The sequence below is a fragment of the Erythrolamprus reginae genome, chromosome 3 (genome assembly GCF_031021105.1).
Source record: "Erythrolamprus reginae isolate rEryReg1 chromosome 3, rEryReg1.hap1, whole genome shotgun sequence".
NCBI lineage: Eukaryota > Metazoa > Chordata > Lepidosauria > Squamata > Dipsadidae > Erythrolamprus > Erythrolamprus reginae.
Window position 1 is genome coordinate 69026685 of NC_091952.1, and position 26986 is coordinate 69053670.

The window sequence follows — 26986 nt, forward strand, 5'->3', positions numbered from 1 at the left end:
CAATTCCTATTGACTGCAGAATCTCCTCACGTTTCTCCAAAGAGATGGACAGAAAAGTCAAGTAAATACTGCACACCTTGAGGCTGCCATAGGATACTAATGAAATAAAGGAGACAATTGTATGTTAATGTTTGTGAAGCTGAGGAAGTTATGGGAGGACATACTAAGTGGTGTTACCAGGTGATTATGCTGCAGTTCAACCCAAGAGGAGATGGGGATTCTGTGGATCTTCATTGTTTCCAAGCTGCATTCAATTAAAGGATTTAATCCATAATTGTTAAGTGTTGTGAATGTTGTTTCTGATTTATAGATATTAATGTTTTTGTTTAATATATTAATTAATTAAATTATTAATATTATTATTAATATTAATATTAATAATAATAAATATATATATATATAATAATAATAATAATAATAATAATAATAATTTATTAGATTTGTATGCCGCCCCTCTCCAAGGACTCAATATATCAAATATTTCATGCAAAAATTTAAATTCTCTGACAAATTGTACTCTTAATATCAGACAATTAACTTGCTTTTAAGAGTGCAACCTCATGTCCTTCGAACAAAAGGTTGGAAATACAACTGCCTTCCATTATGGACCTGCCAGTTACAAATAATGGAAATTTCATTCAATGCATCTGAAAGTTGTCAAGAGTTGGAGAGAAAGTGGGGAGCATAATATGATAAAAATAGAAGAATAAAATCCTATCCCATCACTCATTAAAAATATTTTTGCAAGGGCACATTTAACATTTGCTTTAATGTCAGTTGTTTCATTGTTTTGCAGATATTGGACCAATCATTTCCCATTTTAACTACAGGAACCATATATTAGAAGTCTGGGCTCTAAAATTCAGCTCATTAATTTCCTTCCTCACTACCACTCCCTCCACTCAGCTCTGCCATGAACTGGTGACCACACGATGGGGCAGGCCATGTGCCTCTTGTGGGTTTCCTCTAGTCTCTGCAGCTCTTTCGTAGCTGCAACCACAACTACCTGTGGTGTGGGGCAGGAAATCAACTCCCTTGTGTGACTGAACAAAGCCTGAACTAATTCCCCAGGAGCTGCATTTGTTTCTGTTTAATTTTGGTTGAAGCTTATAAAGAGGTTTTTCTCGAAAAGGGTCAGACGCCATCTGCCAGCTACAACCGTTGGCAGACAAAATGGAAGCGGCGAGAACTCCCGGGGGAGAAGATGACAGATTCCCTGGTAAGAAGAAACAATTGTGTCCAAACCTCATTCCTTAACCATGTATGCTAAAACCTCTCTTTCAAGGCAGCTAACGACAATCATTTACCCTGACATTAAGCTGCCAGGAGGCTGCAGTCATGTATGCATTGGTTCAATATTTGTTTCTGATTAGTATGCTATCCCTTCACATGACTTTTATCTCTTGGGGCGTCTCTACTACTGGAGGCTGCCTTGGCAACGGGCTGGAGGCATCATTAAAGGGCAGCAAATTATTATTTGATTTGTCAATATTATATTTTTCCTGCCAAATAGAGAAAACCTATTTGTGGATAGGTTCATCATCCCCCAAAACTCCATCCATGTGCCAAAAGAACTTGGCTGGCTTGTCTACTATGATACTACTGTGTTGGGCAGCAAAATTTTGGAGGTCTTTGGAAGGTTGCTATCTCTCCTTCTCTCTCGGTTATGCACGTAGATAGGGAAAAAACCCTGGCGAAGAGCGTATGTGACATTTTGTTTTAATTATGGTTGATTTAAAAGTTGAATTGGCTGTATATTTTTTCCAGTAGGTTAAACTAGAAAATATTTTTCAGAAATCACAGTGACTGGAACAGTGACAGTACCAAAAGGTATATCATTATGGCTTGGTCTCTGAATGTATCTGTTTTCAGGACTTGGAATTTTCAGTAATTCTAAACATGGTTCAAAATGGGCCTTTTATATATCTTTTTTATAAAAAAATATTTTAATTGAATTAAAAAAAACATTAACAAAACATAAACAAACATATTTACAAACAATAAAAAAATACAAAAGTAAAATAAATCAAACAACAAAACAACACTAACAAAGAAAAAAGAAAAACGCACTTACAGATAACAGTAATTATAAACCTACATCGCAGAAGGAGGAAGGGAATATATTCTTATATCAATAATTATAAAACTCATTCTATCACTCCTTTCTGTTCATTTAAATTCTGGCAAATACAATCGGCATCTGGGTTAATTATTTTGGTTATTGATTTCTACCTAAAAATCAATTATTATTTCTACCGCCTTATGTTAATTATATATTCAATACTTGAAATCCTACAATCATCAATCACTCTAAATATATGCTAAAGAATAAATACTTATTTTTATAATTTCAAAAATCTAATGATATTAATTCAACTGTAGTCATGTTGTATTTTTAAAGTTCCTGTCCTTCTCCTAAACCAATCATAAAAAGAGTTCTAAATTTTATAGTAAACGGAATCTTCCTTTTATATTGGTCTGTTCAATGTGCGAGCACACAAAATGGACATTCCCTGTCTTTTTCTGTATTATACAGAAGGTGGCAGTAGATGCTTTCAGAGTAAATGGTCTTCCTTTTTTCTTTTCTTTTTTCTTTTTGGGTGGGACTGAAGACTAATGTAGGCAACTGAAGTGAAAATAATATTTTTGGTCGGTTCCAAAATATTGAAATTTAAATGCTAAAGATTGCAGACTTTAGAGGCAAGGATTATCTGTCACTTCCTTCTTTAATTTGCCCATACAGTAGTCAATGAGAAGTATGACATTGTGGCTCTCAGAAATGAGACTTTAGACATGCAGGTATTTGAAGCTTACTGGCCCTTGTGAAAATACTGTATTGGCCTTCTTAAATCCCCAAGTGCTCAGATTTTTAAATAGGCCTTTAAGTGAATTTTAAGAACAGAAAACCTTGACCTCTTTAAAAAAAAGCAAGACAAAAATAAGGCTACTGGAACAAAACTGGGTACATTTCAGTGTATTTCACAACTATATGTCTTGCAAGAATCACTAAGGACATTATGAAAGTTTGAAAATCATTCTGGCATGACCACTGTGATGAAAGGGTGATGAATTGCCATATCCAATGGTAGACGCAATCCTACAAAAATGCATGGCAAAAAGTGAACATATGGCTTCACCAATTCACTGCTTGTTCTTCTAATATAGAGGCAGAGTGGGTTCGTCCCAGTTTGGACCAGTTCAATAGAACTGGTAGTAACTTGGCGGCCTGGTTCGCTGGAACTGGCAGCGATCCAGGCCTGGTTCTTTCAGCGCCGCCATAGGCGCCGCCATTTTGTTTTTAGCATCTGCACATGGGCAGAAGGTTTTTTTTTGAAGCACTGTGCATGCACGTGCCCCAGCAGCACACCACTGAGCAAACCAGCAGCAGGGAAAAAGCAGAACCCACCCCTCTACAGAGGTCTTCAAACTTGGCAACTTTGAGACTTGTGGACTTCAACTCCCAGAATTCTCTAGCCAGCTGGAGAATTCTGGGAATTGAAGTCCACAAGTCTTAAAGTTGCCACGTTTGGGGACCCCTGTAGTGATCTATACAAGCAGCAATGGGAGAGTGATATAGCCCGTATTCTTGCAATCCAAAAATGCAATCAGAGCAACAAAATTTGTTATTTTATTTATTTATAAAATTTATTGGTTGCCCATATTAGCACAGGTAACTCTGTGCAGCTGACAATTACACACGGACAGATAGACAAACAAACACACCCACACACATACACTTATTTATTTGGCAGTGATGAGCCAACCAAAAAGAAGAATTCAGATATTTAAAGTGGTAATAAGCTGGAAGGCACACTAATAAGCTAGAAGAAACATAAAAATGATTAATTGAAGTAAGATTCGGAAGTAGGGGAGTATGTAGGATACATTCATATAGTCCTGATTTTGACTTGTGCACTTTAAAAAAAAAAAAAATTCTCCATAAGTGACCTAAATCTGCCTTGTCATATCAGATTTGAAAGGCAGCTTGTCTTCTGATGTGGTAATTCAGGTTCTGTCTGCAGGTATGATTTGTTTTGACTCTGATCTGACTGACGTAATTTAATAAAAAAATGTTCAGAATCACTCAGTTCAGTAAGCTTATGGAGCTGCTAAGTGTATAAAACAAACACATTGCTTGATTTTGCAATTGAACTTTGGTGCCAACTTGTAAAAAAAAAAAAATTCCAAGCCTCCATCAACAAGGATTGACAAGATATTTGATATGAGCTCTGAATCAAGAATGTTGCTTTGCAGATTCTCCCATAACAGATGATCCAGTGTAACTCCATAGAATACACAGTATTTATTCCTGTAAAGCTGAGCTCATCAATGGCAGCGTTAACAACAATTTAAAAAGTGAATCTGCTATGTCTGTGTATTTGAATGTTGTATTTGGGTTTATTTATTTTTTACTGACTTACATTTTATTATTTCCTATGTTATTTGTTGCAACATATTGTAATTAAGGGGCATGCATAAGCACGCCATTGTGCCTACTATCCCTTTCCTACTGTCCTATTGTCTTTTTTATCATTACTTTCTACTTATGTTATGCATATACAAACTACTATCCTATACTTGTTCGGCAAATAAAAATAAATAAATAAATAAATATTGTATTGTATTATATTGTTTAAGATTGTATGCTGCCCAGAGTCCGCTGGGAGTTGGGTGGCTTAAACATTAATTAAATTAAATTAAATGCAAAATTAAATTGATGCAAAAATCATACTTTTGATTTCTGGGGAGAAATCTTCGGAGTGGGGCGGCATACAAATCCAAATAATAAATAAATAAATAAATAAAACTCCCAATATACCTCCAGTATATTTCATTATAATCTTTCCAGCTTACATTTTTCTCTGAAATAGTTTTTACTGATTTACAACTAACTTGAAATTGCTACAGTATTTGGTTTTAATATCATGGTTTTTAGTTAGTTCTATTTTGAATGTGCAAAACATTTCAAATGCCATATATTCTTAAATGATAGCTTCTGACAGATCCAGCAACTTTGAAGTGAGGAATGCTGGGCTTTGTAGTAAAGCACCTTCGGAAGGACAAGAGGTTCTACATAACAGTATAATTTGGTCATCCATGTTGAACAAAGAACTTCCATGTCGCAAGAGTGTAAATTTGAAAAGGTTTAATTAAAAAAAACAATCAGATTTATGTGCCATTACTCATGTTATTCACAGTCTAAAATAGAGAAGTGTAATATTTATGTAGAAAGATGTCTTTCTAGGGCCACTTATGAGTTTAAAAAAGTACAACTACAGTAATTGCAACAGGAAGCTAGTTCCTGTTTCGAAAAGGACAAGTGTGCTTTGGATTTCTGCAAAAGTTCATAGAACTGCAAAAACTGATTCTATAGCCAAAGATGGCAGCTGTACTTAAAAATAAATGGAAAAATCACATGCCTGGTTTGCAAGACTCAGTATTTTACTTGTGTCTTTCCTTGTAACTTCTTACAAATTAAATGTCATGTGCTGGTTTGACTGGGTTCATTGTTAGTACTCTGTCCAAACGGTTGGGTTGGTAATATATAAACAAGCCAATAATATATGGTTGTATGGATTGATGTAATATAACTTTAAAATATATGCTATGTTCTGATTGGCTGTAGTATTGCAAGTTGCCATAAGAGGGAGCTACAGATCATGGCTTAATCTCTCTGTTGTTTCATTCTGATTGACTCTTTGACTTGATAGTGATCTCTGTGTTATGCTCTGTTATTCTCTCTCATATTCTGATGTGTTTGTAAGCAGTAATATCTTTGTTGAATGTATATGACAAAGACAAACTGGTAAGTACTTCTAGAGATTGACAGATTTGAATGCATATGACCTGGACTGTTTATTTGGACTGTGCTGTTTCTTAACCTAAACCCTATATACTGTACATTTTAACATATCTGTGTGTGTGACTGGATAATTACTCATATCTACTGCAATATCCCATTTCTATGTGCATGTCCTTGATAACTCAAAGGTTGCTCTGCTCGCACCTTACCAATCATGTGGATTAGAAATTTAATAAGCACATTTCTACAATATAAAATATACTCTACTGTCTCCACTCTAAAAAATATGGAAGAATTTTTTAAAAAATATGTTCTCAGTATACTGTGATTACTGTTGATCTTAAGAGAAATATAAAATCTTCCACCCTATTTGTAACAATTTCAGAATTGCTTGCCAAAGCCATTTTTAAACTCTATCCATAACACTGACCTTGCCTTATTCCCAGGTTATGATTTATGCAGCAAATCCTGCCATTCTCTAACACAGCCAATTAAAAACAAAAGGAAAGCTAAGAGATTCAACACAAATTATCCCAAAGCCAGGCTATTCCTGCTTTCTATTTTAGCTCGTTTAAACCCCTCTTTATTAGTTTTATAAATAACTCAAGGTGACACACATTCTTAATATTCTTTACTTGTCTTATTTTCTCCCCAACATCAATCTTGTGAAGTAAGTTGGTTTGAGAGACAGTAACTGGGCAAAATCATCCAGCTGGATTTGATGCCTAAGGCAGAACTAGAATTCACACTTTCCTGGTTTCTAACCTGGTGCCTTAAACACTGGCCCAATCTGGCTCTCTGCAACAAAGACTGGTCCCTTATATTTAGTAGTGTGTAAAGCTTTATGCCAGTGATGGTGGAACATTTTTTTCCTCAGGTACCGAAAGTGTGCGTGCATAATTCAATGCGCACTGAACACCTTTGCCCCTTGCACATGTGCGCATGACCCCCATGCTTCCTTGCCCCCCATTTTCCAACTTCCAACTAGTAGGACAATTTTTCACCCACTCCAGGTTCCAGAGACTTTCTCGGAGACTTGGGAGGGTCCTTCGCCCCCCGGGGGCCGTTTGGAGGCTGAAAACGCCCTCCCAGACCCTCCGTATGAGCCGAAAATCAGCTGGCAGGTGCACACATGCACATTGGAGTTAAACTAGGGCAACGGCTCACATGCCGGCAGATATGGCTCCATGTGCCACTTGTGGCCTGTGTGCCTTAGGTCAGTGTTTTTCAACCAGTGTGCCATGGCACACTAGTGTGCCGCGAGACATGGTCAGGTATGCCGCGAAGCTCAGAGAGAAAGAAAGCAAGAGAGAAAGAAAGAGAGAAAGAAAGAAAGAGAAAGAGAGAAAGAAAGAGAGAAAACAAGAGAAAGAAAGAGAAAGAGAGAGAGCAAGAGAGGGAGGGAAGGAGAGAGAGAGAAAGACATAGAGGGAGGGAGAGAGAAAGAGCAAAAAAGAGAGGAAGGAAGGAAGAGAAAGAAAGAGGGATGGAGAGAGAGAGGAAGGAAGGGAGAGAAAGAGGGAGGGAGAAAAAATAGAGTGAAGGGGAGGAAGAGAGAGAGAGAATTTTTTTGTCCAAAGTTTTTTAGCGCCCTCCCCCCCACTCAATGTGCCCCAGGGTTTCGTAAATGTAAAAAATGTGCCGCAGCTCAAAAAAGGTTGAAAATCACTGCCTTAGGTTCACCATCATGGGTTTATACCAGGGATGGGCTCCTACGGGTATGGTCAGGTACACAGAACTGGTAGAAAAATTACGGTAGAATTTTGTTTAAGTCATATCACTGAGCAACAGTTCTCAATTTGTGTTAAGAATATTTTCCGAGCCATCTTTAAACAAACGTGACTTGTTGATTATACTTCTTTATGTTTATTTATTTATTTTTAATTTGTTTGTTTTGTCAAGTACATATTGGTGGTATTCAAAGATATAATAATATTTATATACTTGATACTAGTAAAAGAGAAACATTAGGACAGGGGACGGAGGTCCGTCTGCTGCACTTATGCACGCCCCTTACTGACCTCTTAAGAATCGGGAGAGGTCAACAGTGGATAATCTAAGTATAATGTTTTGGGTGATGATACTACAGAGTCTGGTAGTGAGTTCCATGCATCAACTACTTGGTTACTAAAGTCGTATTTCCCACAGTCGAGTTTGGAGCAGTTTATTTTAAGTTTGTATCTGTTGTGTGCTCATGTGTTGTTGTGGTTGAAGCTGAAGTAGTCATTGACAGGAAGGACGTTGAAGCAGATGATTTTATGGGCTATGCTTAGGTCGTGTTTAAGGCAACGTAGTTCTAACGTTTCTAAACCTAGGATTGTAAGTTTAGTTGTGTAGAATATTCTGTTGCGAGTGGAGGACTCTTCTAGTAAAGTATCTCTGGACATTTTCTAGAGTGTTCATGTCCGAAATGCAGTGTCTGTAATAAAAAAAATTATTCAAAAGCCTTTTCAATCTTTCATGAGCAGAAGCATAGCACTTTAAAAAAAAAAAAAAAAACAAGTTCTGGTGTTTTTAAAGGAAACCTAAAAAACGATGGCACTCCTTTAAGGAAATCATTCATTAAAGTCATTGTAGAATTTAAAAAATGGAGCATCTTTTTCAGGCTTCCTAATAGGTCTGAAAATGTCAGGTACTTTAATGGCCTCCTGCTCCCAGGTTCTGCTATACTGCCACATCATGGCAGGAGGAGGGCGTTTCTGGAAGAGAGGAATGAAATGGCATTGGACCAGAATACCTTCAGGACCGTCTCCTGCTGCACGAATCCCAGTGGCTGATTAGGTTCCACAGAGTTGGCCTTCTCCGGGTCCTGTCGACTAAGCAATGCCGTATGGCAGGACCCAGGGGAAGACCCTTCTTTGTGGTGGCCCCAGCCCTCTGGAATCAACTCCCCCCAGAGATTAAAACTGCCCCCACTCTCCTCGCCTTTCGCAAGTTGTTGAAAACCCACCTATGTCGCCAGACATGGGGAAATTGATATACCCCCTAGCTATTATGGTTTATGTATGATTTGATTAGGTTGTGTGACTATTTTAATGACAAGGGTTTTTAATTGTTTTTAAAGTATTGGATTTGTACACTGTTTATTATTGTTGTGAGCCACTCCGAGTGTCCGGAAAGGGGCAGCATACAAATCTAATAAATTATTATTATTATTATTATTATTATTATTATTATTATTATTATTATTACTACTACTACTACTACTACTACTATTATTATTATTATTATTATTATTATTATTATTATTATTATTATTATTATTATTATTATATGCATACCAAGATTATATGCTCCCCGCAGGGTCATCCAAGGTGTGAAGCAAATCCCAACTGCCCAGTTAGAGCAAAAAGGCACCTTGTTTGGGGATCAGCTGGAGGTGGATGATTATTTTAGCCATAATAGCAAAAGCATCAGTTCATACTGCTCAAGAGAAAGCAGGGCTAAGCTATATTTCACCAATAAGACTACCTGGATAGGCAGTATAAAGCAATTGAAGACATATTGTTAATAATGGGATCCTCAGTTTGTGTGCTACTAAAAAAGAACCGAGGATCCTGCATACTAATCATGTTTATGTTGTGGTTAGATAAATGCCTGCAGGAGGTCTAATTGCTGATTTTGCTATGGTGGAAAATAAAATACGAGGCTGCAAAGAGAGAATTATAGTAGGGAGATGGAACATAAGAAGCATCCATATAAAAAAAACTCAACACAGTGCAATATGAAATGAATTACCTACAGATTAACATCTTAGGCCTCAGTAAATTGAGATGGCCTGGAATTGGGCACTTTTGGTCAGAAGGTCATATTGGGACATGAAAATGAAGAACAGCATACTCAAACGATATAGCAAAAGTATATTAGTACCTTTTGGTAAAGGTAAACTTCGTTACAATGCAGTCAATGACCCAATAATTTAAATTTGACTTTGCAGTCAATATGCTGGTAACTCAAATTAAAACTTTAATCACTGATGTCCAGGAAAAGGAAATTGATATTTTTTTAGGGTCAACTTCAATCTGAAATTGACAAAACATGCAACCAATATGTATGCATGGACATAGGTGGATTGCTTTCCTTGCGAAGACAGCAAAAATAAAGCAGGAAATGACATTAGCCTTACATGGCATTAGACCAGATTACTTACGGGACCGCCTTCTGCCGCATAAATCCCTGTGGACAATTATGTCCCACAGAGTTGGCCTTCTCCAGGTCCCATCAACCAGACAATGTCGATTGGCGGGGCTTAAGGGGAAGAGCCTTCTCTGTGGGGGCCCCTCTGCAATCAGCTCCCCCCTGAGATTCGTACTGTCCCCACCTACCTCGCCTTCCACAAGAGTCTTAAGACTCATCTATGTTGCCAGGCTTGGGGCAATTAGACCTTGCCCCTCTACCAATAAATGTGATGTATGGTGTGATTGGACTGAGGGTTTTATAGGGTTTTTAGTTGCACTTTTTAAATATATTAGATTTGTTCTATATGCTTTGTTTTTATACTTATTCTGTGAGCCGCCCCGAGTTTTTAGAGAAGGGCGGCATAGAACTCTAATACAGTGGAACCCCGACATAAGAGCTGCTCTACTTAAGAGCAACTCGAGATAAGAGCTGGGAGGGGAGAGATATTTTTGTTCTACTTACAAGCCCAAATTCGAGATACAAGCGCCAAGGAGCTGTCTCCTGAAGCCGAACGCTAACTTCCGCGTTCGGCTTCAGGAGACAGCTGGGAAGCGGCGCGCGTGTTTTAAAAGGTTGCAGCCGGCCTGGGGGGCTCGGGGGGGTGCTTGCAGCTTTCTTTCTTGCTCTTTTTCTTTCTCTCTTTTACCTTCCCTTCCTCTATTTCTTCTTTTCTTTCTCCTTCCCACCTTCTTCCCTCCCTCCCTCCCTTCACTCATTCCTCTCTTACTCTCCCCTTTCATAAGTTTCCTTGCTTCCTTCCTCTGTTCCTGTCCCTTCCCTCTTTCCTTCCTTCCTTCCCACCCTCCATCCATTCATTCACCCATTCCTCTCTTGATCGCTTAAAGCCGGTCCCTGGTGCAAAAAGGGTTGGGGACCTCTGTCCTACAGGATTGGGTGGCAGAGAAGTTGAATATATGTAAATTTAAAAGTTTAAGAAAGTTTACAAGTTAAGTGAAAGAAACTTCATTATTCATTTATATGTACATGTACATTTCTTCATTAAAAACATGTCTTTCTGCATAATTTAGACTAACTTTGTGAGTTTTTTGAGGGCTGGAACCAATTAAAATTATTTACATTAATTCCTATGGGGAAAAGTCGTTCGAGATAAGAGCTGCTCGACTTAAGAGCCCAGGTCCGGAACGAATTAAACTCGTATCTCGAGGTACCACTGTAAAGTGAATTGAATTGAATTAACAGTTTCAGCAAATCCAAATATTTCTTTGTTACCAATAAAATCTTCCATCAGCCAAAATTGGTTGCACGGATATAACTAGAAGTGGCAAGCAAAGTCGATGGAGAAAGCAGATTCACTTAACAACTCTGCCAGTGATCATACTGGCAGTGATTCACCTAACAACAGTAAGAAGAAAGGTTGTAAAATGGGGTGAAACTCATTTAACAATGATCTCGCTAAGCAACATAAATGTTGCGTTTTAAATTATTTTATTTATTTATTTATTTATTTATTTATTTATTAGATTTGTATGACGCCCCTCTCCATAGACTCGGGGCGGCTAACAACAATAATGAAACAACATATAACAACATAATTGTGATTGTACGTCAAGGACTCTCTGTATTTAGTATAAAAGATAATAACCCCTCCTGCTCACCAGTGGAGGGCTGCCCCCCGCTGGTGCTACTAGTGATCTCCCAGAGGCGGGTGGGGGTGGGGGTCTGGCACATGCATGGGTGCGGACAGGCATGAGATTCGGCTTTCTGTGCATGTGCAGAAGCCAAATCTCGCACGAGAACTCTCTCTTGCGCGTGAGATTTAGGTGGTTTTTACCTATTGTTTTGTTTCTGTGCATGTGTGGAACAAAAAAATGGCCAAAACCGCTGAAATCTCCCACAGGCGAGTGTCCTCACGCAAGATTTGATTTCCTGTGCATGTGCACAGGCAAAATCTTGTACGGGGGGCCACGCACACCTGCCGGTCACACACAGCTGTGCACGCATCCTCGATTTTACCACCACTCTACTAACCACTCCACCACTGCTGCTTACCAATGCGATTCCTTTGACTCAATCAACATGACCTAGAGTCAAGAGATGAAGCTTTCCCCCTGATGGCATTAAACTATCTAGGTCAGTGATGGCGAACCTGTGGCACGGGTGCCACAGGAGGCACGTGGACACCTATTTGCTGGCACGTGAGCCGTTGCCCTATCTCAGCTCCAACATGCATGTGTGTGCTGGCCAGCTGATTATTGGCTCATAGAGAGGCTCGGGGAGGGTGTTTTTGGCTTCCAGAGAGCCTCCGGGGGGATGGAGGAGGCGTTTTTACCCTCCTCTGGCTCCAGAGAAGCCTTTGGAGCCTGTGGAGGGTGAAACACAAGCCTACTGGGCCCACCAGAAGTTGGGAAACCGGCTGTTTCCAGCTTCCAGAGAGCCTCCGGTGGGATGGGAGAAGCTCTCCCCAGGCATTGAATTAGGGGTGTGGGCACTCACGCATGGGCGATAGCGTGCGCGCACACTGTTTCGGCACCTGAGGGAAAAAAAGGTCACCATCACTGATCTAGGTGATTAACGTTTCTTTACTATAAGGAGCTGCCAAAGTTCCACAACTCACCAGGTAAACTATAACATGAGTAGTGTTATAGATAGTGATTTCTGACAGTCTCAAAATGGGTGAACAGTGCAGTCAGGCGGTAGGGAAAGCAAGTAGGATGCTTGGCTGCATAGCTAGAGGTATAACAAGCAGGAAGAGGGAGATTATGATCCCACTATATAGAGCGCTGGTGAGACCATATTTGGAATACTGTGTTCAGTTCTGGAGACCTCACCTACAAAAAGACATTGACAGAATTGAACGGGTCCAAAGACGGGCTACAAGAATGGTGGAAGGTCTTAAGCATAAAACGTATCAGGAAAGACTTAATGAACGCAATCTGTATAGTCTGGAGGACAGAAGGAAAAGGGGGGACATGATCGAAACATTTAAATATGTTAAAGGGTTAAATAAGGTCCAGGAGGGAAGTGTTTTTAATAGGAAAGTGAACACAAGTACAAGGGGACACAATCTGAAGTTAGTTGGGGGAAAGATCAAAAGCAACATGAGAAAATATTATTTTACTGAAAGAGTAGTAGATCCTTGGAACAAACTTCCAGCAGAAGTAGTTGGTAAATCCACAGTAACTGAATTTAAACATGCCTGGGATAAACATATATCCATTGTAAGATAAAATACAGGAAATAGTATAAGGGCAGACTAGATGGACCATGAGGTCTTTTTCGGCCATCAGTCTTCTATGTTTCTGTGAGTTTTAATGTGATAGAGAAGTTAACATCTCCTTGCCCTTAATCCAAAGGAACAGCCTAGGGATCAGCAGAGCTATGTATCTGTTTCACTTATCACTTTTTCTTAAGAAGCATATTTTTGTGAAGGATCAGGTGGAAGAGCTCCCATGTCTGACCTGTTGTGTGCGCAGTGGCACCAGAGCACTGGGGCAGCCCTCTTGCCAAGCAACATTCTCCACTTGACGTCAATCGGGCGTGGCCCGTGCCTTGCCAGTGGCTCAGCCAGCTAGGCAAGTTGGTGGGCTGTCTCAGTTTCCACCAAACCGTAGCTAACTATGAATGCAGAGTTTGCCCATTAATACCAGCTTTCGGTGACAAGGCGTTTATCTAGCTTATCACAATCTCACACAGCTGCGGGACAAGTCCAGGGACAAAAGGGAATTAATCTCTCGAAATTTAGTGAAGTTACGGCTGTTGTTTTTACAAGGAGTGCTTAACTGCCTTTTTGCCCATCTTTAACCTGTTGGGTCAATTTTAAATCTGCACGGATTAGAAAGTGTTTTTGTAGATTTCAAAAAAAAAAAAAAAAAAGCTTCTCCCACATTTCCCAGCCTGACTGTATAAGGCAGTGCAGGATAAAAGATTCTTTACGTCACTTGGAAAAAACAATCTGCAGTCTCCCCTGAGGTGACAGAAGAGGGCAGTGTTACAGCAAAGAAGAAACACTGAGTTAATCTCCCAGCTACCCATGCCTATGTTTTCCTATGTCTATGGGCTGAGCTGTGCTGAATCGGGGGAAAGAACCCCTACGTTTAATCCTACTTCCTGTTTCCAACTAACCATGTAGGGGGCCAGCTAATCTCTCCGGGAAGTCCACAAACCTCACCTTTATTTGGTTTACGATGGCGTAGATGGCTGTAATCGAATAAAATCTTCCTCGAGATGGCCTTGCCACCTGATGACTTCATGGGCATAGCCAATCATTTTATTGACAATATTTTTTAAATTTTTTTAAATTTGTTTTGTTTTGTCAAGGACGTATTGGTGGTACACAGAGATATTATCTATCTATCTATCTATCTATCTATCTATCTATCTATCTATCTATCTATCTATCTATCTATCTATCTATCTATCTACCTACCTACCTACCTACCTAACTAACTAACTAACTAACTAACTAACTAACTATCTATTAGATTTGTATGCCACCCCTATCCGGAGACTCTAATATAATATATAAGAGTCTATAATATTTATATACATGATACTATTAAAAGAGAAACATTAGGGCAGGGGATGGAAGGCACTCTGGTGCACTTATGCACACCCCTTAATGTATTGCCAAACTTACTTCTACATTAATAAAGCAGAAGTAGTTTGAAACTGCCTTCTTTAGGACATTCTGTTCACCTCTACAGTCTTCTGTTCAAACACTAACTAGATCCAACCCTGCTTAGATCAGAGCAGATAAAAAGTCATTTCATTTGGAATCGCTCCATGCTGCAGTATATTTTAATGCCGTAGCTGTTGCTTTTACATACGTTAGAACTAATTTACATAGACCTACCTCTCTGGATTTTGCCTCTTCCTACCGATATTTGATTCATCTCCTACAGTGGCACAAATGTCTTCTATATTAAACTATGTCCCCTTTTCTTCTTGAACAATAAGGGTGGGGGCAATATAGGGATTAGAAATCCAGACTGAACTCAATTCAGACATGTCAATGTTCATTAGGAAATAAGACCTCTTGGGGTCATTGGCACTTGCAATTTCAATAAATAATTATAACATAAGGGTAAACATGCCATTGATTGCATAGGAATGGAGCTTAGTTTCAATTTACTGAATTATCATGATTTCCAGTAAAAAGCACATCCTAATTCTATACAGTAGAGAGCTAACATAAAGTCTTTTTAGTCTTACTCCATTGGAATTATTCCCAGGTAAATGTACCTATAATTGCATCCTTGACACTGACAATATTTATTATTTATTATTATTTATTTATTATTTAGATTTTTATGCCGCCCCTCTCCGCAGACTCGGGGCGGCTCACAACAAAGTGAAACAATTTACAACAAATCTAAATTACAATTTAAAAATATTTAAAAAAACCCATTTTCTAAACAAACATACATACAGACATACCATTCATAAATTGTGTATGCCAAGGGGAGATGTCTCAGTTCCCCCATGCCTGATGACAAAGGTGGGTCTTAAGGAGCTAACGAAAGGCAAGGAGAGTAGGGGCAGTTCTAATCTCCGGGGGGAGTTGGTTCCAGAGGGTCGGGGCCGCCACAGAGAAGGCTCTTCCCCTGGGGCCTGCCAACCGACATTGTTTAGTTGACGGGACCCGGAGGAGACCAACTCTGTGGGACCTAATCGGTCGCTGGGATTCGTGCAGCAGCAGGCGGTCTCGGAGATATTCTGGTCCAGTGCCATGAAGGGCTTTTATTGTTGTGTCCCTAACCAAAAAGCCAGACTTGTTGTGGAAAGCAGCACACCAGAGTGTTGCTTAGTGTGCAGGAAAAACTTTTGACTTCCAGCATTTGGTTGCGAGGGATTCTTACACAGGAGATTGTAGCCTTGTGAGCCCCTATGAAATCTCTGAATTTGGCCATTCCTGATCTAGAATGGCGTGCCTGTCACCTTCAAACCCTGCCTCTGATACCCTCCACTGGAATGGCAGGAGGTGGCTGCCCCTATCAAATCATTTATATAGCTCTATTCTTAGCAGGGCTGGGAAAAAGCAGGGTGGTTTACTGCTTTCATGAGCAAACAAACACAAGTGATAGAAAGGTAGAAAAGCCTTCCCGAGTGAAACTGGCACAGGACCTGCCAGGGCTTCTCTGGTAATGATTAAACTCTCTGCCCAGATTTCCCGGCAAGGTAGGCTGGCATTGACCCAGGTGGCACAATATGCAAATTCCCTAGGCGGGAGTTGAGTACCTGTGCTTGGAATTCCCCTAGAGGCGGAGATCGTGTTACAGGAGAGGCGCACTATAAAGGCCCAGCGATGGGGAGGGGCTGAGTTATACTCAGGAGGGGATCACAAATACCAGGGCACAGGTGAGCAGGAGCAACTGAACACTCTCTGCTACTTTTTTTTTTAAAAAGCCAACTACTGTGTGGATTAACCGCTGCTGCAGCACCTGCCTGGTAGGTACAAAAGGAAGATGGCACATTCGTTTTTTGTGGGTGAGCAGAAGGATGGATGTAGAATAGGTGTGTCTGCTCGGGTATTCAACTCCCGTTCTTGTTCAGGATGTTGTGGCAGCATCTGGAGGGCATTTTATTTTGTTCCTTATTTGATGCCGAGAGAGAGAGAGAGAGAGAGAGAGGGAGGGAGGGAGAGCGAGAGAGCGAGAGCGAGAGCTGCCCTATTCCACAAGCTTCAGAGAAGATACTGAGCGCACGATCAGTTCACGAGCTTACCAATGTATCTGATTGCCTGGTGATGGAACAAAAACGCCTGATCAAAGAAGCTTTTGTCCTGCTGTAAACAGTCAGTTTTTCTGTTTCTATGGTCTCAGATGATGCTTTCAGACAAGTTGTCCTGCCCCCCCCCCCCATCAATCTGCCTTGATTCCTGGAAATGTACAGGAAGGGGGAGGTAGAGTTTTGAGCTTTTGCCTGGTAACTCTCTTAAGTTGTCCCACTATTTTATTTTTCTTTTGGGGTGGAGGGAATAAACAACAGTGATGGAATAGCTGCACAATATCTTTGGATGGTTAGGTTGAGAAGCATTAAAAAATATCTAGTGATTTAGTGTTATACCATCAAGCAATTTGCAATTTTCTGGCTGTGGCTGGTTTCTCTGATAATTTTCTTCTATATTTGATGCATTTTCAATTTTGCTCTATGGATCTAAAGGGATAGGGCTCCCATCTGACCTGGAACTCTTAAAGTCTATAAGCAAGGTGAAGGGTGGGAGAGCAAGTAATAAATGATAACGCCTGAAAAAAACAATTAAGTAAGCAAAGTTCAAGAAATAATTCATTTCTGAGAAATCAGAACTTTTCTTCAGATAAATGGATAATTATTTAAATTTGATGAGAGGGTTGTTGAATGTATGCTGTCTGATAACAAAACAGGGATCATGCTAAGAAGTTATTTTTCATGGAGTTACATGAGTGTGTGTGTGTGTGTGTCTGTGTTGTGTTGTGTATATACACAGAGAGAGAGAGAGAGGGAGGGAGGGAGGGAGGGAGGGAGGGAATGAATATAAATAAAGGTAGAGCGATCTCTGTCTAGGAAAAATAACTTCAAAACGCAATTCATGAAAGTTCATGTTATTAAAGAACTTTTGAAATGATAATTGTTTTTCCGCCCCTCTTTTATGTTGCTGCTGTATTAGCCAACTCTAGGGAGCAGGATAGAAAAGGGTTTCAATGCAAGTGTAAAGTTATTTCTGTGGTGTCTTCCAAGCAAAAAAGTTAAAATACTGGTAAAATGAGAGTTGCGATATATTTGGATTTGTTGACAGACCTCTTTGTCTAGAACATCGTCCTTCGGTGAGATATTTCTGGAAAGACGCTGCCCATTAGGGTAGCTGTTCCGTACTTGGTGATTTCTAAAATTGCTTGATTACAAGTCCCACTCATTTGGAATGCAGTAGGATGGGCATGGTGGCCAATCTTACCTAGAGGGCATTAGTTTTGGTGAGACAATGCAAGGGCTTGAAAGACTGAAGATAATATGAAGAAAAACTGGGAACCAGGAGTTATTATTGCAAAGCAAATGATGCAAATGTTAAAGAAGGAAAAAAAATGCAGGTGATTCACGTTCCCCTATGTTTATTGTGCTCTCCATTTTGGTCCACATCTAAGCATTTCCATTTTCCTGCAGAAAATTCCATGGCGGGATCTTGTGAAATCAGCAACCTCATCTCCAATTATATCAGTGCCATGTACCAGCCAGAGGAGGCCCCACCAGACCCTGATCTGCTAACCCACCTGGTGGAAGACGACAGCCTAACTCTTGTTCTGACTAATGCAAACATGACAACTGAGACAACAGGTAGCTGTCCTTAATCTGATGGTGCAAGGCGAATAGGCAGTTGAATAAAATTAAAAAGAGGGCATCTTATATCTAGAACGGGTTTGGGATTAGATTGCTGTGTATGTATGGTTCTTCTTAGGATATTGCTTTATTGTTTTATTATATTACTGGTTTTATAGTGTATTTTGATTGTATTTTAGTACTGTTGTATTTATCCCACTTGTTAGCCGCTCTGAGTCCGTTTTGGAATGAGCGGCATATAAATACAATAACTAACTAACTAATTAGCTAACTAATTAGCTAACTAACTAACTAACTAACTAACTAACTAACTAACTAACTAAATTTCTGTTTTGTTGGCCTTGCAGCCTAAGTTTTTGTAGCTAATGGATTTCAATGCAATACTTGGGGGATTTGAATAAGCTCTTTAACCATTAATAAGTTAATGCGTTGAAATGCTTTGAACATTTAACTTAGAATTTAGACTTAGAATGACTTTATTATCTCTTTGTATGCCGCCCCGAGTCTTCGGAGAGGGGCGGCATACAAATCTAATAAATTATTATTATTATTATTAAATGTACACTAATCGGCATACATTAAAATGAAATTTCATATACAAATTATTATGATGACCGGGAGGGCAACAGGATGGGGGAGGCTGGCTTAAAACCTTGCAGAGCCAAAAAGACCAGTTGTAATATCTCTATACAGGTAGTCCTCAACTTACGGCCACAACTGAGCCCAAACTGGCTGTCTTTATGTGAGAAATGTGTTAAAGTGAATTTTGTCCCATTTTGCAACCTTTCTTCCTTCAATTGTTAAGTAAATCTCTGCATTTGATAAGTTAGTAAACCAGTTGTTAAGTGAATCTGGCCTCCCCATTGATTTTGCTTGTCCCAAAAGGGGATCAAATAACCTTGGAACACAGCAACACTCATAATAATGATGAACCAGTTGCCAAGTGTCTGAATTTTGATCGTGTGATCCACGAGCTGCTGCAAAGATCAGAACTGAGAAAAACGGGGATTAAGTCACTTTTTTTTCCTGTGGCGTTGTGTGAACTTTGAACGGTCACTAAATGAACCGTTGTAAGTCGAGGACTGACTGTACTGCTTTTCCTGCCTGGTGAGAAGCTATACACATAGCCTTGTGGAAGTCAAAAGGCCACTGGAGCATTGAACAGCGCCACCAATACTGCGGCAGTCCAGTATTCTAGAGGAGGCATGGCTGGCTGCACAGAGAGCTGAGAAGTTGCTGCCCTAAATGACCTCATTCCAGCTGGGAGGGGCATGTTCGGAGATAAGGGAACAGGTGACAGGTGTACGTGTTAACCCAACCACAGTGACTAAGCAAGATAAATCCTGTGCGTAAATGAACTGGCCGCGCCCAGGGCTGCTCAGGCAGCAGTGTTCCAGAAACTGGGCTGGCATTAACAAAGCTATCACCTGCTCAGCTAAACCCACTCTTCTCCCTCCCCCTCTCCCCCCCCTTGCCTCTCCCTTCTACCTTTCTCAGGCAAACCAACATGGTTTGGTGAGATGCCACACAGTTGGAGCAGGTCTCAGGTGCTGGAGTGGATCAGCTACCACGTGGAGAAGAACAAGTACGACGCCAGTGCCATAGACTTCTCTTGCTGCAACATGGACGGCTACACCCTTTGCCAATACACACGGGATCAGCTGGGGCTTATCTTTGGGCCCCTTGGGGATGAGTTATACGACCGTTTGCACGAGACTGGTAGGTATTGGTGAGCCCTGCTCTCTCCTTTCAAAGCAGGAATAAATTCCTCCCCTCTAGTTTGTGAGGCAGAAAGGCAAAAATTGAGAAAACGAGGTGGGCTGTTAAGAGTAAAACTAAATGACAATGTCCACGCCTCACCGTAAGTGAAGATTGGCTGAATTATGATCAGAAGCAACATGAAAAAAATATTATTTCACTGAAAGAGTAGTAGATGCTTGGAACAAACTTCCAGCAGACGGGGTTGGTAAATCCACAGTCACTGTGGATTTAAACATGCCTGGGATAAACAGATATCCATCCTAAGATAAAATACAGGAAATAGTATAAGGGCAGACTAGATGGACCATGAGGTCTTTTCCTGCCGTCAATCTTCTATGTTTCTATGTAAGACATCAGGAACCACATTTATTTAGGGAATCTATCTTTAGTCTGTAGTAGACCACAGAAAATAGACTGGAATTTTAAAGCCGCAAGGCATCAAGGTTTTATTAACACGTCTAGATCAATATATGGCATGGCATTTATTCTTAAAAGAAGCCTAATCCTCAGGATGTCGTAAGACAAGATAAAATACAGGAGATGGTATAAGGGCAGATTAGATGGACCATGAGGTCTTTTTCTGCTGCCCCTCTTCTATATTTCTATGTTTCTATGGGTTTTTAACCCATGAATGGACATCACATTAAGCCACAAACCATTCTTTACAAAACATAACAAACCTCATAATGGATTAGTGTCCTATATTAAACCAATCTATTTCCCGGAAGCAAGTAATTCTTTAGGAAGAGAAGAGGCTGTGAATGTACTCTGGAGTGGTAGTGATAGCTACCTTATCCTATTGGCTTCACCCTGGCATCTGGCCCCAGTATTGGGTTTCTACCGGTATGAATAAAGATGGCACACTGGTAGCGAAAGTGCGCAGGAATGCAGGGATGCGCGTGTGCATGAGAGAGATTTCGGCAATTTCTTGCTTCTGCGCATGTGCAGAAAATCAGCGACATAGCTCTCTTGCGTGCTTCCCCTCATTATGTTTTGCTTCTTGTGCATGTGCAGAAGCAAAACCACACATGCACACACATACAGGAGAAGCAAAACTGCGCGCACAATGCACCACTAGCAGCGGGAATGGGAATCCGCCTCTATCTGGCCCTCATCCCCATCCTCAGATTTATATAGCGCAACCTTTTTCACGATATTCATAGCAGGAGAGAAGGAAACTTCAGGTGCAAAATCAAATGACAGCAGGTCATTTCAATGACAGCAAGGCAACCCACTACAATGAAAAGTGAAAGAGTTCAGAAAGCAGAAATTAGTCACCTGCGAGAATAAAATTCCCGCTGGTACCTGTCCCCGATTAATCATTATTTATCAGGGACAAATATAAATTTCCAGAATAACCACTGTCCCTGTTCTATTTAACTTCCCTGTAAGGAAAAAATAATGCAACTTTTAGCTTTTAGGGAGAAGCACTTTGGTTTATAATTCACAAATAACATAGTTTTCTTTCCCCACACCCTTATCGTGTCTGTTTCAGATGAACTTGGCTGGATCATGTCAGTGCTGAGGACTGATGATGTGTCCCAAGAGGCACCTCTGGAATCCACTACTTTAGGTGAGGAGATAATCATGAATGGCTGCTCTGTCTTGCAATGCTTCCCTGTTTGACTTTGGTTTACATCTGTTTTTATGAATGTGATTAACCCTCAATTTCTCTCTCCCAATCTCTCTCTTTTTAGAATTGGGGAACTCATGCAGTCAGGACTATCTGGAGGAAATGAAACTAGCAACCATTTTTTCACATCCAGATCTTGGCTACATTTCTGGAGCCATGTCACCAGACAGCTCAGCATCTCTAGCAGGTACTGTGTATTCCCCGAATTGCTGATGTACTTCGCCTCCTGCAGTTCAGATCCAAGTCCGGCCCAGCTCCGGTGCATGGCGCATTAACACAGGGTGTAGCTTAGCTGTCACAGAAAGCCTTTTGGCCTTAATAGATCAAACTTCCCATCAAATTCACTCATGTAAGCAGACTGCAACCTGTAAATATTTTCTTTATGGGTGGGAGGGAATATTTGTAAATAATAATAATAATAACAACCACAACAACAACAACAATAATAATAATATTGTTGTTGTTATTATTATTATTATTATTATTATTATTATTATTATTATTAATTAGATTTGTATGCCGCCCCTCTCCGAGGACTCTGACCGGCTTACAACAAGCAATACACCATATACAAATCCAATATTAAAACAGTTTTAAAAACCCTTATTGAAAAACAATCATACAACCCAAACAGACCATACATAAACCAAGACAGCTAATACCAGAAATATCTAAGTTCTAGAAAGGGAGCAATAGTAAAATATAAGTCTTTTGGATAAATCAATCAATCCTCAGGATCCAGAACATTTGACAATCATGCTTGCTTCCCAGAGCTGGTATAACGAGTAGAGATTTCAATTTCTTTTCCTTTCTCTCCAGGGACAATGTCTCAGAGCCCTCAGTCTCAGGACTCCGGTGGAAGTGACCTCGATCTTGATCCCATAGACATAAAGCGCTGCAATTTTTCTGATGGTGAGTCAAGCTGATCAGCAGGGTTTCATAAATGCTTTCATAAACGCTTTTGTTGCTCGCTATTTCGCCAGTAGGATGGCTGGCATCTTCAAAGACAAACTAGAGAGGAGGAAGACAAAAGGACAGGAAGAGTAGATGACAGAGAATGGCATAAAAACCAATAAAAATGGAACAAACGTGAAAAGAAAAAATGAATAGAATCATAGATGTCCGACAGCTTAAATCTATAAAATATTAGAGCTGAATATCAGTGCAAAGTAACAGAGTAATCTATGGATATTCAGAGTTTATTCTTTCATTATTGTGCGAACAGGAATAACATATAAATGCTTTCATGTTGTCCCTTCTAATTCTGTTCTGTTTAGTCAGAGTAGGAGAGCAATTGACTCAGAAGCCGATCAAGTGCTTTCTGATTTTGGAGGATTCTATTGCAATTCCATGTTAAAAGAAACGTAGAGTAGAAAAAAGCACAAAAAACTAACCAAACTGTCAGTTAAAGAGGACAGAATAATGGAAACCATGATTGCTAGAGGCAATGGGACTTGTCTCATATTCTTAGATTATCTGGATGGAAAATGTTAGTTTAGAAAAAGACCATACAATGAAAACCGCAACCCTTTTAAATGTGTGGCCATCATCTTGACTTCTAAAAAATCCCCCCCCCATTGCTCCTGTCTAGGAATAAGCTCTATATTTACATTGTAGCTGAGATGTTGACTGTGCATTAATGTACACATTCTGTTTACCCAAGGGCAAACAAACCAGGTGGCCAGGATGTTATAATGAGATAAGGGATCAGGACTTGATCTCTCAGATTTATTCTGGCTCTGGTTTGCCATACAGTCTTCTAGGGTGGGGGTCTCCAGCTTAGCTAGCTGGGGAATTCTGGGAGTTGTAGTCCTCCAGGCTTAAAGTTAAGGTTGGAGATCTCCGTCCTAGGGGATGTGCTTGAAATTTCAAGTTCACACCTAGTAGTTGTAGCAATGTAAAATGTTGGTGCAAAAAAGGTTTTCAAGTGTGTCTCTTCTCTCCCCTTACATGACACTGTCTAGATTATAAAAAAGACGATCTCAAGAAAAGGAAAAGAGGACGACCAAGGAAGAGCAAAGACAGCAGAGATTGCCTGGAGACTAAAAAGAACAAACACTGTAAGTGGATATATGGGCAGGATGTTCATGATACTGTATCTGGCTAGTAAATGCAATCCAAATTTGTCCATGCATTTCTTGCTCAGATTATATGGTGTTTGGTGCAAATAAGGAGATGATATTTAAAAACTTGCTACCTTGCTTGATTTATATACATTGGCCTGCAAGTTCCGAGGCAGCTCACTTTTTTGGTCTACTGAGATAGATGCAGAAGCATAATAACTTTACTGGTGACTGTATGCTTGCCAGATATGCCAGAGTGGAACGGGGATCTAACTACTGATTTAACTGCACAATGCTTGAATTATGTCATTTTGCATTATACTTTCTCGTCTCCCAAACTGATTAAAAGCATCTCAGTTATCTAATTTCCTTTTGTCTTCATGGATGTATAGAGGTGTCTCATACACACATTTTCTATTTTCTTATGCAATTTTTCCATAGGCCTAGTGCAGGGGTATCAAACTTGAATTCATTGAGGGTTGTGTTGGATCCCGGGAGGGGGGGGAGAGGGGGCCTCGATGTCACTCATGGGGACATCTGTGGCGGCCACTACAACCCTCTGCCAGTGAAAACAAAGCTTGGGAAGGAGCTCGTTTTCGCTTGCAGAGGCACCGCAGACCATTTCTTCACTGTTTCTAGGGTGATCATGTAGGCCAGATCTAAGCACCCCAAGTTCGGAATCCAGTCTCCAAATCCAACCCCCAGGCCTTGAGTTTGACACAGCCACCATAGTGCAGAAACGTTTATGCCCGGTTTGGAAACCTTTCCTGGTTGCAATATTTGGATAGACGAATGATTTACCTGTCTTTTTCCCAATCAGCACCAAGAGGAATCCACCTGTGGGAATTTATTCGGGACATCCTAATTAATCCTGAGCTGAATGAGGGTTTGCTGAAGTGGGAAGACCGTCGAGAAGGCATTTTCAAATTCCTGAGATCGGAAGCTGTAGCCCAGCTCTGGGGACAAAAGAAAAAAAACAGTAGCATGACCTACGAGAAACTCAGCCGGGCCATGAGGTATCTATCGTTATTTTTTTATATACTGATCAATAATCTTCATAATTGTAAAAAAAAAATCTCACACTGCAAAAGAGCCTTCTCTGTGGCGGCCCCGGCCCTCTTGAACCAACTCCCCCGAGAGATTAGAATTGCCCCCACCCTTCTTGCCTTTCGAAAGCTGCTTAAAACCCACCTCTGCCGCCAGGCATGGGGGAACTGAAATACACTTCCCCCTAGGCCTTTACAATTTTATGCATGGCATGTCTGTATGTATGATTGGTTTTTATATAATGGGTTTTTAACTGTTTTTAGTATTGGATTTTGTTATATATTGTTTTATTGCTGTTGTTAGCCGCCCCGAGTCTGTGGAGAGGGGCGGCATACAAATCCAATAAATAAATAAATAAATAAATAAATAAATAAATAAATAAATAAATAAATAAATAAATGAAAGACATATTAATTATATTAAAAAATTAAAAGAGAATCAGGAGAAATTAAAAGGAAACCATTTCCTAAAACTCAAAGATCAATTGGTCATTAATGTTTTGCTTAAAAGTCTACAAATGTAGTCCTTGACTTACAACCACAATTGAGCCCAAAATATCTGTTGCTAAGCAAAACGGTATTAAATGATTCCCCCCATCCCCATTTTATGACCTTTCTTGCTACAGTTGTCAGAAGTTCTCAGCCAAAAGTAAAAATAAATAAAAGTCTGGTCACCAAAAATTGCAATTTCTGCAATAATAATTTCCAAGCCTTAGCATTATGGAAACCTGACTCAAATCTACATCCGTCATGAAACATTTTAAAAAATGTTTGGCCTTGATTTTTTTTGTGTGTGTGTGGGGGGGAGGTTTTATTTATTCATTCATTCATTCATTCATTCATTCATTCATTCATTCATTCATTCATTCATTCATTCATTCAATTTTTATGCCGCCCTTCTCCTTAGACTCAGGGCGGCTTACAACATGTTAGCAATAGCACTTCTTAACAGAGCCAGCCTATTGCCCCCACAATCTGGGTCCTCATTTTACCCACCTCAGAAGATGGAAGGCAGAGTCAACCTTGAGCCGGTGATGAGATTTGAACTGCTGACATACAGATCTACAGTCAGCTTCAGTAGCCTGCAGTACCGCACTCTACCTGCTGCGCCACCCCGGTTAATCCTTGAGGCTCTTTTTAAAAAGTCTCTACTCTCTCTTCTTTCAGGTATTACTACAAACGGGAAATTCTGGAACGTGTGGACGGCCGGAGACTTGTGTACAAGTTTGGGAAAAACTCCAGTGGCTGGAAGGAGGAAGAGGTGCAAGACCGGAGCTAAACAGCTACAAGAGCCTCACGTGGACTTGAAGTTGGCCCACTCTTACTTGGAGGCCCACCTCTGAGGATAACGGATTGTCACGGGCCCAGAACTGTTAAACTGCTGTCTGAAGCAGTGTGTTAACTCTCCAGCCCTACATGGGGCAAAGCGTGTACGCTGGCTCCCGGGAGGGAGTTCAACCAATTACAGCTGATATTTTGGCTCAAGTAGGTTATTGTGAACCGTTATTATTTTGTTGCAATTGGAATTTGGCAGCCTCCAACTCTGAATTAGGATTACAATGCCTTCGGCTGTCTAAGACTCTACGGAAAGCTCATTGAGGCAGAAGGAACAGGCTGTTCTCGGCTATTCCTGGAGGGCCATTCCCAAAACATCCAGCAATCTGCAGATTGAAGGTGAATGCTGTAGTAGCTGTTTGTGGGAAACTGAGACGCTGTTCTGACACTGTCCTACCCTCCATAACCTAGGAATGCTGATAAACTTGATAGACACTTTGGAGAACCAAGTGGACATGTAACTTCCCATCCAGCTACTGACTGTTTACCAGCAAATTCTCCTGTTTATCAGGCAGAAAATTGGCAACAGTAAACCTGAGATCATTATGGATTTCACATCAATCCAAAGAGCAAGATTTAGTGATCACAGATCTGACTCTTCTCCAGCTGATTGAGTATATGTGTGTCTAGAAAGGAAGAACATTTTCTCCAGAAAGTGCTACGCCTTTCTTTATGAATAGCTTATTCTTGCTCTTAATTTATATGTTATATATATATATATCTGTATATATAAATGTTTATACAATGTACATAGCTATCTATTTTTTTCATAACTAAGTTTGTGTGATTGTATCGGGAAGCCTTGAGCTTTCTTTTTTTTCAAAAACTGATGATTATTGTTGCTAATATTCAGCTGGGCTGAACAAATAAAAAATCTTTATTTTGAAATCAAAAA

The 26986-nt window shown here is 40.1% G+C and overlaps 1 protein-coding gene across 3 annotated transcripts; it reads left to right on the forward strand.

Annotated features, from left to right (window-relative positions):
* The first annotated feature begins 5716 nt into the window (after positions 1-5716).
* Positions 5717-26986, forward strand: ELF3 (E74 like ETS transcription factor 3). Of its 3 annotated transcripts, none has more exons than XM_070745763.1 (9): positions 5717-5806; positions 18080-18250; positions 19751-19972; positions 21510-21587; positions 21712-21834; positions 22467-22559; positions 23612-23707; positions 24531-24726; positions 25924-26986. In XM_070745763.1, the coding sequence occupies exons 2-9, from the start codon at positions 18088-18090 to the stop codon at positions 26033-26035; spliced, it is 1083 nt and encodes a 360-aa protein (XP_070601864.1). In that variant the 5' UTR covers positions 5717-5806; positions 18080-18087; the 3' UTR covers positions 26036-26986. The 3 variants fall into 3 exon arrangements, with proteins under 3 accessions (XP_070601864.1, XP_070601862.1, XP_070601863.1); XM_070745761.1 differs by lacking the exon at positions 5717-5806 and adding an exon at positions 16250-16390; XM_070745762.1 differs by lacking the exon at positions 5717-5806 and adding an exon at positions 16272-16300.

What these genes read in the sequence shown, in the direction of transcription:
- ELF3 (XM_070745763.1), top strand. Translation starts at nt 18,088, where the DNA reads ATGGCGGGATCTTGTGAAATCAGCAACCTCATCTCCAATTATATCAGT. An exon ending in CATGACAACTGAGACAACAG is followed by an intron (nt 18,251 to 19,750) that starts GTAGCTGTCCTT and finishes TACCTTTCTCAG; the next exon opens with GCAAACCAACATGGTTTGGT. An exon ending in GACTAAAAAGAACAAACACT is followed by an intron (nt 23,708 to 24,530) that starts GTAAGTGGATAT and finishes TTTCCCAATCAG; the next exon opens with CACCAAGAGGAATCCACCTG.